The sequence below is a fragment of the Lactuca virosa genome, chromosome 1, assembly GCF_052849685.1.
Source record: "Lactuca virosa cultivar CGN04683 chromosome 1, Lactuca_virosa_CGN04683_v6, whole genome shotgun sequence".
Classification (NCBI taxonomy): domain Eukaryota; kingdom Viridiplantae; phylum Streptophyta; class Magnoliopsida; order Asterales; family Asteraceae; genus Lactuca; species Lactuca virosa.
In genome coordinates, this window is record NC_136426.1 from 219182033 (window position 1) to 219194404 (window position 12372).

The 12372-nt window shown below is 34.4% G+C and overlaps 1 protein-coding gene across 1 annotated transcript; it reads left to right on the forward strand.

The window, feature by feature from the left end:
• The first annotated feature begins 9748 nt into the window (after window positions 1-9748).
• LOC145164865 (protein BIIDXI-like) lies at window positions 9749-11225 on the forward strand. Its single transcript, XM_079083531.1, has 3 exons — window positions 9749-9910; window positions 9993-10490; window positions 10565-11225. Exons 1-3 carry the CDS (start codon window positions 9823-9825, stop codon window positions 11098-11100), a joined length of 1122 nt encoding a protein of 373 aa, XP_078939657.1. The 5' UTR covers window positions 9749-9822; the 3' UTR covers window positions 11101-11225.
• The last annotated feature ends 1147 nt before the right edge of the window (window positions 11226-12372 follow it).

Here is a 12372-nt window from a genome sequence, read left to right on the forward strand (position 1 = left end):
CTTCCTACCCTTCTTACCATCTACCCCTTAAAAGAGATGATGTAATTTCTTTTAAGGTCCAGATCACCCTATGATTCTTACACAGTAGCAGCTCGTCTCATTGACATTCATGGAAATTTCGAACAAAATTCTATACTTATTATCGTCTTCTTGACATCCCTTTTTCAACAAATTTCAAGTGTTTATTCTTGTCCATACAGTGTTAGTACTATCAAATCCGTTATGTTTAATTTGCATTCTTTTATATCCCATAATGCGAAATAATCTTCCTACTTTATCGATCACATAAAACCTTCCAGATGTTGCTCCTTCATCATCAAGCTATCACACCATGGAGTCTTATTTCTTATATCAACCTCATCACATTCTCTGCAAAAACATAACTTTTTATCACAAATCGTAGAACTTGTAAGTAGAGCTTACAAAGTTCCTCCCATTAAACAGTTCATCATGGTAGTCTAGTACCCTAGGGTAAGGTTCTCTCATGGAGTTATCATTGTCACTTTTAGTTTCCATTATGTTCATGCTTCGAGATGGTATTCATATTGGTTGTCTTCCTTTTAGGCTCGAGAAATACCTTCATATATCTTTTAGTATTATTCTTTCCCTGTGATGACTTCAATTTCCAGTCTGATGTATTAGGTAAATGCACCATCTCTTGTATTTTACTAATGTCCTTGTGTCATAAGGACATCTTTCTTCCACATCTACCATCACATTTGACACTTGATAATGTTGTCATATAGTCGCCAACTCCTTAGGATCCTAAAAGATCTTATTTATTTGACAGTATTGAACTCCTTCCCATGTTGTCTCGGTCGCTCTTTCTTACACCATCTCGCTTTCGTCATCATACCACCCTTTCACGAACTTGACCATTGGCTCGCCTTCCCGTGTCAACAATCACATCAAATCATTATCTTTCATATAAGGATGTAATTTATGACTCCATTCCATTCCTTTCCCAATCAACTTACTTGTAACTTGAAGTTATAACTCTTATGTTGTAACATAAGCTCGTCCCCAATTACCAAATCCAACTAATTTTCTAAATCATGACTTTGGAGTTCCAATTCTTGTCCCCTTCTTGACTTTTACCAAAAGTCAATTAGTCCCCTTTTAGCTAAATATTTGTTAACAACTTTAATAGCTCAATTTGTTTCATTCCTTGGTGTTTCTAACTCATTACCAATGATACTAAAAGTGTATAAACTCAATTTCAACCATATATCAATTGTATCTCAAGTAATTTGTCATTTTCATACTTGGTGTTTGACTTTGACAGAAAAGTCAAAGCTATCAAAATTTTTAGTTATCCATTAACATGTATTAAATTCCTTCATGCCTCTTATTTAATGCAAGGCACGCGTTAATTAAGACCCCAATTACCCGAATCCTTACCACATTTCACAAAACCCTTTCATGGTTCTACCAAGTTCGGGCATGTATCATGTGTTTATAATAGTACGGGACCTATACTATTATACCCACATCATACATAACCATCATTGACTTCACCACTTAGGAGGTTTTCATCCATTGGTTTAGAACGTCCATACACTAGTCTTACTTCCATTACTCACCTTAGAAGCACTCAATGTAGCATTCTACAAGTTGATCTAACTTATCTAACGCTTCATATCATCTAGCATGGAAATTCCTTTCTATCACTTGTTGCATAATATGCTACGTAACTTAAGGCATAGCAATCCTATGACTCATTCACACTTTCCATAACAAAATTCTAAGCCTAGGAGTGGGATGATCCAATCCTAATTCGCTTAAACTATGGATTTGATACCAAACTGTAACGCCCCAAATTTTTCAAAACTTTTACAAATGTTATGGTTATAAAAACATTTGGGTATTAACTCCCATTTAACATAAACCGGTCCCAAAAACACAATTACAATTAAAACCTTGGGTGTTACCATTAAGAATCATACAACCATAGCCAACAAATACGAATTACATCAATAACATTAAATAAGGAACTTAACAAGTTCCACTCCATTCTATATCTCTTAATCCTCTAACTTCTATCTATCAATTTTCTCCTTAATTGCAACCAGGAATACATGGCATTAAAAATAGATACGTAAGACAAAAATGTCTCATGAGCTACGTGGGTTTGTGACCCAAAACATTTATCACTTTTTCATCAAAACGTTTTATCTTTGCAAAACATAGTTTTAGACCATAAATCAGTTTCAAGCATTTTCAACAAAAACTCGTTTCGTATGCATCATAAATATCATTTATTTTCATTTCATATCTTATCATTTCATTTCAAAAGACATATTTCCATATCCTATTTTATTTTATCATTAAGGGCTAATTCTGGTATTAAAATGTTGCCATTTTTATACTTAGGGTCTACGTCCAATAAAGGAACCACTCCCAAGTCTAGACCAAGGTGGAAAGAACAAATCAATCCACCAAGGCATCATTTCCATTACGACATCTATCTCGCGAAGGGAGGTGCCACCCCGATAGATTCCTGTAGTGCCTCTTACGAGGTATCATGGTCCGGGAAGTTTTTATTTCATTACTTTCCCTTCCTTTTCATTACTTTACATCTCTTGTCATCACTTTCCATGCTTTACACATTTCATAGATTAGTATCATAATAATCGTTTCAAAACATTTCAAACGCATTATCAAAATATTTGTTCTTCTAAAACGTTCTTTGTTTTCAAAAACATTCTTGCCTTCAAGGCATTCTTTTTAAACATTCTTTCCAAAATCATTTAACACTTTCACTTCAAAACGTTTCATATATCAAAACATTAGTATTTCATTATTATAAAAATCATTTTTCCATGTACCCCAAAGTGGGGAAAATTCCAACACGTACTCACCTCAATCACACATAGGTCAGCTAGTGTTGTTCTAGTTCCTTTCCCTAGAGCAATCCTCTTAAAACACTACCTACACCATATATGGACATAAGTCATTAAAATGACCAAAATACCCCTAAAATGTTCAAATTATAAATTTTATTGATTCATAATATTCCTTATGTAAAAATATGAATGCAGGTGAAAACCGCGTGTAAATCCGAGCCCATATGCAAAAGTTATGAGGAAAATACTAAAATTTAGATTTTTCGTCTAGCCGGGCAATCTGCTGATCTGTGTCTGGACCGCGTGCCTGACCATGCGGGTCGCGTCCCGTAGCAGCCCAAACACCCTAAAAAACTCACTTTTTGAGTCTTAAACTTGCTTAGATGGTTTTGGTCTTTTAGGTAACTATCTGGAACACCTATAAAGGTCTTCAAGCACTACTAGAGGATGTTTTATCATGTCAAAACATTCAACTTAATTCATTAAGTCCGCAATCAAAATGCTAAGTTCATAATGCTTAAATCCACTCAAATGAAAGGATTAAGAGCAAAATTTTCTCAAAAACACTCTTTAAGCATAATGACTTATTCCCAAATCGTTTAATACATCATTGGATGTTGTCAAGTAGATCAAAACCACCATTAATCTCATTGTAAGTACTTAAACTAACCATGGAATCACAAATTCCATTCCATGTTTCCCAAATTTCCCTTTAGGCAAAAAAAATCACTAGATACACTTATAGATCAATACATCCTTCATGTTTATGTTCCAATTCAATCTCTAAAGTGTCAATTCCTATCCATGAATTTCATTAACCTCTTAGATGTCAATCACCATGTAGTTAACCCTAGATTTCCCAAAATGACCTTATGACCAAATACTCCATAAATTCAACTAGATATCATTCAAGTCTCCAATTTTTTTCATTCAAATCATGCTGTTAGTATCAAATCATGATTATGAGTATCATATACTCATCAAATGCTCTTATTCAAAGGATTCCATTGTTTCATCATAATTTCCCCCAAAACCATCTAAATTCCATGTTTATGCAACATTCTCCCATCATAGATGTGTTTGAGCATTCCAATTGGATTTATTGCTTCTAAAAATCGTCTAAGTCATTGAATCCATTTCAATCTAACATATAAACATGAAATCCCCAATTTGAATTTCTAGGGTTGATGAGGGTTTTCACCCAAATCCTCAAATCCATCAATGAGATGATTGGATTAAGATTGGGATCATCAAAACAACTAAATGGAGGTTATAAAACCAAACCCTAACCATCATAACAAGCTAAAATCGACATTGGGGTTTCTCCCAAGTCATGAATTCGAATTTAAGAGCTAGAGGAGAAGAGATTCTACCTTGCAAGCTTTTGATTCTTCCTTTCATGCTTGGTTTCTCAATTACCCATTTGAATCAGACCTTAGATGGAGGGAGGAAGGAAAATCGCCATTAGGGAAGTTCTTGGATGCAAATCACGAATCTGGAACAAGGATGGAGAGGTTGTGCATCTTATTTCCCAAATTTTCACATTTGATCCCACTAGTTTGCACATTTTGGCCAAAACTCACCAAACCTCAATATTTGTGATTTTAACTTAGCTTTTGACATAATAAGCCCTCATCCATGCATTATGTAACCTTATTAGTCTATCCCATTACTTTAGTCAACCCCTTTGGTCAACTTACTTTTCCAACTTGACACTTTTGGTCCTTTAACTTTTAAAATGTTATTATTTTCAGTTCTAAACTTCCAAACTTCATATCAACTAATGATATGATTATGCCTTGATGATTTAACCATATAAATCATTTTTAATTTATTTACTTTATTAATTTAAGAACCCGGTCTTAAATTTTAGGATGTTACATCGTGGCAGAGGTTCAACACACTTTTGAATAATGGTTCTTTGATTTATTTTAATCCGGCACATTTGCATTCACAAGAAGAAGGTCCAGAAGTATTGTTTACAAAAATTATACGAGGAGTCCAAGCTTTACCACACAAATTTCAGAATTCGATCTCGTTACTACTACCGAATGGGAGTCTGTTCCAATTCTTCCTTTTTAATTATATGTTCTTTAATTGTTTTAGCATGCAATGGGGACATTGCATCATTTAAGTGTGGGGTAGGGGGTTAAATTTAGGAAAGCAAGCATTTTGATTAAAAATTTGAAAAATGTCTAGGATTTAAAAAATTGTTAGAAAGATTTGAAATAATAATCTAAAATTGAATCTAGTTAAAAGAAAATTTGTTATGTTAAGATCTAGGTTGTTAGTGTTGTGTGGGACGATCCGATGAGAGTTTCAAGGTTTATTTGAGCCAACATATGTTGTAGTGTATTTGTGGCTTCCCTATCCTAGTGAAATCATGGAACAAAACACGACCTTGCTTAGTTTGAGGGCCACAATATGTTTAGCATCGTCTACCCAAAATGTATCCTGGAGAGCTTATATAGTCATTGCACCTTAGACTAATACCTTTAACCAATAAGGGTCGAAGTTAAGTTCCTTTGCTTAAACATATGTTTTATAGGATTTTTAGTTTGGAGTGAAAAAGGTGAGAAAAGAAAAAAAATAGAAAAACAAGTTGCTAAAATTTGAAGAATAAGAGTCTAGAAAGCTATGAAGATCAAAAAATATCATGAAGAAAAGCTCCAAATTATCGAAGACTCAAGAATAAGGCGAAATTTGACAAGTTATTATTATTGTATTTTTTATTTTCTAGGTTATTTTTTCATATGTATGCTTGGGGTTTAACCAAAAATACCCTGAGGTTAAGAAGGCTTTTGGGGATGGATTCGGAGAGATTCATAAAATAAGTGTTGTTAAAAAGAAATGGGGAAGTGTTTATGAAGACCGTCAGTATTTAGGATTAGGGAAGTTCTTAGGAAAATATAGACACAAATACATGCATTGCTGTCCTAGAGTAATGGAGAGGCTCAAAATGGATTGTCTTGTGCGATATTGGTAGCTAAAGTCTTGATATGATAATAATAAAATCAGATTTGCTTGGGGGCCAGCAAAAGCCAAATGTGGGGTATTTTGACATGTGCATATGTAACTATATAATTCATGCATATTTGTAATACTCATAGCTACAATTTTGTTTATTTTGGAACAAAAGATACTTATTATGATTAAAATATGTTTTGTAGCAGCGAAGACTTGCTCGGGACATAAAGGAAGCATACGAGGAGCTGGAAGCAGGAAGCGGGAGCTAAAACCAAGGAAGAAGAAAAGAGGACTGAAGACCATATTGTGGTGATCTCCAACACGACATGGTGATAAGAAGATTCGCGACCATTAGAGCTAACTTGGCAGACACAGGATTTACTCGAGGACCACGTCGTGGTGGCGGTCAACCATGATGTGGTGATAAAATTTGACAATTATAAAATCTCATACATTAGGTTGAAATCAGAAAAATGCATTCGGTTTTCTAAGGTTAATTGCGACTAAGAACCCTTAGAAACCCAGAAGAGGATCGAAATGCAAGTGAAGCTCAACGATTGAAGAAGATTTAGAAGAATTCAACATTGATATAGTTTGTTTGCTTATCATACTTATGTCTAGCTTATTTTACATAAATCTATTGTGTTTTTCTACTACAATAAAAGGCTAAAAACCTTTTACTTTTATTTGGTGAAAACGAAACTTGATCCATATGAGCTGATTTTAGTATTTGGATGATTATATTTGATTTTACTTGTATTTGATATATATAAACCGTAACATGTTTTAGTTTTAGTTTATATTGCTTATACATTAGATTTTGTGTGTTAATTGATCATATTAATTGCACGAATCTATCTCCTGATTTTATATGATCATTAAATAGTTAGAGCTAGGGTAAATCACATCTTAGTTTAAGTAATTAAAGCCAGTAACTTTAACTGTGTTAGAGAGCATAATTAGTCTTAATTAGTGCTTGGTTGCTCAACTTGATCATAGGAGAGTAACTAATATCATTCATAGTCTAATTTGTGCTTAATATCATTTTGGTGTTTAACTTGTGCATGATCATTTCTTTGTAATTCATAAATTGGTAAGGTTAGATACTTGATCATAATAGCTAGATAAATTGTAATCAATATAATCTATCCATTATAGGAGAAGGTAAAATCAGATCTAGGCAGAAGTATTCTTTTAATTCTTGAAGTTAACTCGTTTTCTTTGTTTAATTGCTAGTTAGTAGTTTAAGTTCTTCTGATCTTGAAAAATCAATAAAACCACCCAATCATAGTTTGTTCTTAGTTTAATTAAAAGTAGTTAATTTATTTAATTGAATTATGTTCCTTGTGATCGACACTCAACTTACCTGAGGTATCCTATAATCTGAGTAGGTATACTGCCTATAAGTGCATAGTTAGTAAGAGTTTGTAAGGTTATAAATTTAAGTCTAGTAGGTACTTTTGTGCACATCAATCAATTTCTTTGGCTCCTGCTGATTGTACACATCATATCCTTCTTGTTGGTTCTCTTATGGTTAAGTTTTGAACAACATTTTGCAGATCCTTAGTTTGATTCTGGAATATCACAAGTGTTCATCCAATTATTTCAAACTAGGGATCTAATACAAACTTGTAACATCCCAAAAATCATGACAAAATTTTTGTTTTTAAAACCATCCCAAAATCCATAAATTACACCAAACCATAGTTTCCAAACCATAAACATGAATCAGAGTATCCCAAAGTCACAAGTCAATAAAAATACAAGATGGTGCGCACAATCATGCCTTCCCCTTGCCCCTGTCCTCGAATGTACCTGAAACCATAAAATCAAGATGAAAGCCAAAACTTAGTGAGTTCCCCCAAAGTACCACACACAACAACATAATACAATACACGTAACCAGGCCTACAACATTAGGCTGGGCCGCCACCGAGCCTTCAGCTGCTAGCTAGACCGCTCCCGAGCCTATAACATAAGTTGGACCGCCAAGTATCTTAGCCTTCAGCACAAAGCAGGATCACCTCAACCCCACAACACAATAACATGTCGACATATACAACTATAAACAACAACCACCAAGTACAGGTAATCTTACAGAGCTACCAGTCTAACATATCACTAGTGAATACATGTAATCATATAAAATCTACCAATCTAACATATAACCATCATACCATCATCCTAAATACCAGGATACATAAACTAGAGGGCCGACATTGGTGCCATCAACCCATGAGTACAGTGAGGAAAATTCACCATAATGTCCAAAAGATAGCTGAACTGAACGCTACTCTAAATACTGGCCCTACAAGTCACCTACACAACCAACATGGACCAAGCCTCAATCTACTACTCAATTCACTCTATTTGACCTAAAGTCAAAATTGGTCAATGGTAAACGGTCAATTGTCAAAATCCACACTCAAAAGTCACACGGCCAATATCTAGTGGTCACGTCGTGAGTCTCAAAGGTATGCATGATTCTTCTAATTGGGGTCACATCGTGATACCTAAGTGCTCACGTCGTGACCAAGGTTTAAACTTTAAGAATTTAGTCAAAAATTCCAAAATTGTGCTTACTCGGAACTGGGTGTTACAAGTCTAACAACTATATCTAACACGACAATTATACATACAATTGAAACACCTCATCCCCATGCGTCATTTATACTAACATGACAATTATACATACAATTGAAACACCTCATCCCCATGCGTCATTTATACAGACACCAGACAACAACTAACATCCTATATTAATAGTTGGGAAGCTAAACAACCTAACCTGCAACAATTTAATTTTAAACGACAATAAATTGAAGGACGTATCAACATGCTAAAAGGCCATAACCGCAACCCACCAACGAGCCCCTCCCGACCGAGTGACACATCAGAAAACAACGGATTATTAGAGGCTGTTTTTTGCAAATAACGTTGAATCAGACATGTCATGTGGCCTTAAAATGTGGCATTTTCGACAACTCAATAAAAGTCATCTTAAGTTATATATGATATTGATTCTTACATAAATATGAATGCCATGGTGTGCAGCAGGACCGGATGTTGGTACTTCCAACTTCTTTTGGTGTGATTAGGTTCTCCTCAAAATGAATTGTTTACCAATTTCCTTAGGCTTCCAAAGTTACGCATAGGGGCATTTTCATCTAGTCGATTTCTTGTACCTTTTAAGATTGGTTGAGGACTCGATAGATCATGTTTTCATTGCATGCTCATTTGCCACAAACGTTTCAATGTGGATTCTAAATGGGGATGCGAGGAGTGTATATAAGAGTTCAAAGCTACTATCTTCAACATGTTAGTTTATTTGGATGACTAGGAACCCAATTATTTTAAGAAATGATAAGACCTCTCCAATGAAGGTTGCATAAGAGATTTAGATTCAACTAATTAGTTGGATTAAGCACCATGCTAAATTTTGTAGCCTTAACCGACATTATTATTTATACAGTTCTCTATTTAATATTTGTAACTTTTAATTTTGCGGACTAGCTTCTTTAGCTAGTCGGTTGTTTGTGCTAATTAATAAAATCTTTAATAGTTGTAAAAGAACCTACATAAATATTAGAATGGAGAAAAAAAATCTTTCACCAAGAACATTGTTTATGAGTTCATTACAACTTTAATTGTTCATCAAAACGCAAATTTACAACTTCCCACAAGTGTTCAAACCTTAAATATATATACATATATACTCTATATTTAAACAATAAAAATGTTTACACTGTTACACATGTATCTGACATTCACAACATTTACATTAGTTGTACGTATAGATCGTGCAGGACTTTTATGGAAAAAAATAACCTCAACACCGTCACTCCCAACATCCCTCGTGGCCATCGCATCCATAATCGAATAAAATCCCCTCTATAACGAAGAAGCGGACGAGTTTCCTCTTTCACCATATAAATTACAAGCACACAACCCGTCATTTGCTCCATCTAGATCCCACTCCTCTAGATCTCCCCTTCTTTCTCTGTGTAAAAATGGCAAAATTTGTTTTCATTTTGCTTGCTTTCTCCTTCACGTACACTTCTGTTCTTCTTGCTGCTCATCCTCCAACTCCTGTTGAAGGTACATAACAGTTTCACAAATAACAGATGCAGCATTACAGAAATAAACACCACTAACGCCATTGTCGATCGTGTTTTTGCAGGTCTCTTACCAAATGGAAACTTCGAAGAACCACCGAAGTCAAACAACATTAATAAAACATTCCTGCTAGGCAAAAACGCATTACCCAAATGGGAGATCAGCGGCCAAGTGGAGTACATGCAGGGCGGACCTCAGCCTGACGGGAGGTACATAGCCGTCGCCCAAGGCATCCACGCCGTCAAACTGGGGAATGAAGCTAATATCTCTCAAACGATACCCGTGAAGGCTGGATCTCTGTATGCCATAACGTTCGGTGCTTCAAGAACTTGTGCACAGCAGCAGGTGTTGAGAGTGTCTGTGCCACCACAGTCGGGGGATCTTCCGCTCAAGACTTTGTATTGCACTGACGGTGGCGATGTGTATGCTTATGGTTTTAGAGCAAATTCAAGCACCGTGAGGTTAACCTTCCATAACCCTGGGGTAGAAGAAGATCCTAAATGTGGGCCAATCATTGATTCCGTCGCCATCAAAGAACTCTTCCCTCCAAGACCTACACGACGTAAGTAGCTCTCAAAAACTTCCAATCTGATCGATTCTAGTTTCCTGTGAATTCATGCATTGTTTTTGTTGCAGTTAATATCGTGAAAAATGGTGGATTCGAGGAAGGTCCTCGTTTATTATTCAACTCTTCCAATGGCGTCCTTCTTCCTCCTCAACAACAAGACATCACATCTCCTCTCCCTGGGTGGATCATCGAGTCTTTAAAAGCTGTTAAATTTATCGACTCCAAGCATTACAACGTTCCACACGGTGACTCAGCCATTGAGCTGGTTGCCGGGAGAGAAAGCGCTGTCACACAAATCATCAGAACCATCCCTAACAAACTGTATATCCTAACATTCTCCATTGGAGATGCCAAGGACTTTTGCGTTGGAGATATGATGGTTGAAGCATTTGCTGCCAAAGACACCCTGAAAGTACCATTCAAATCGGAAGGGAAGGGGAAGTGGAAGACAGTTACCATGAAATTTAAGGCAATCTCTTCGAGAACCCGACTGAGCTTCCATAGCTCGTATTACCACACTAGGATTGACGACACCGTATCCCTTTGTGGCCCTGTGATCGATGACGTTCGCGTGCTGTCTGTCAAGGATGCAGCCAAAATTTAATAGGACTTAAACCGTAATATAAGGTATTAAGGTATTTATATACGGATAACAATGATGAAGTCTATGAATTTGAAAAAATTTTGAGAAAGAAAAATGTGTTGAAATAGAAAGTACATTGATTTTTGTGGGTTTATGTAATACCTTCCCAAATATTATTGCAATATAATTATGATTCATGAACATAATTTTGTTAAAATCGAAATTACATTGATTTTTTTGGGCATGAACTTATCGTTTACACTGAAAAAATAGTTCGATGATTCTCGTTTTACACACGATTTAATCTAGCCTTATAAGGCTGTAATAAAAAAAAGACTAAAATTACCTATCATAATAAATTTATTAATTATAAATTACAGCAAATTAAATATGTACTAACAATTAGAAATATGAATGGAAACGGTGTAGCATTACAGACATAGAGCAACTTTTAATTAGAAGCTATTACAAAAACAATTATTATATTATTATATTAGGTGTAAAACCCGTGAATTTTAAAAAAAATAAAATATTAAAATGTAATTAATAAGTATTTTTTAAAATAAAAAAAACTTAGAAACATATTAATTGCAATTTATTATAATATTTATTACATTTGATACTTTATATATATATATATATATATATATATATATATATATATATATATATATAAGTATAAGATTATGTGGCCTTTTAATTTTAAAATTTGAAAAAAAAAACCATAAATTGACATATGAATATTATTTATTTAAAAAATATCACAAAATGACAAGTATTAAAAACTTACTAGAGATTGACATGTGACAAAAAAACCTTCATTCATTAGAAATGATATATATATTAAAACAAGTTGACATAAAAATAGTAAAGTTGTTATGTTTCACATTTTTGCTATAAGTTTTTCATTTTAGATTTTTGCCGCAAGAGGTTATGAATTTTTGTGTTTCACATTTTTGCAACAATAGTTGTCTCTTAGATATTTTAATTTGGAACAAAATTCGAATACCTTCACAAATACTTCTTAAAAAATAAATGTTGAAAATTAACATTTGTAATCGGTGCTGATATATCCACTTATGTTTTTTATAGATCCACAGAAATATAAAGTAAACTGACATTTTTGCCCCTACCCACTTATCTTCCTTCCTCCTTCTCTTTGATCGGTCTTTCCTTCTCTTATAGAGTGTTTGGGATTGCTTTTTGAACTCTAAAAGTGCTTTTAGATAGAAGTGTTTATTTGCTTATAGTGGTGGTAAAAGGAGTTTTTTTAAAAAGTGTTTGGATAAGCTT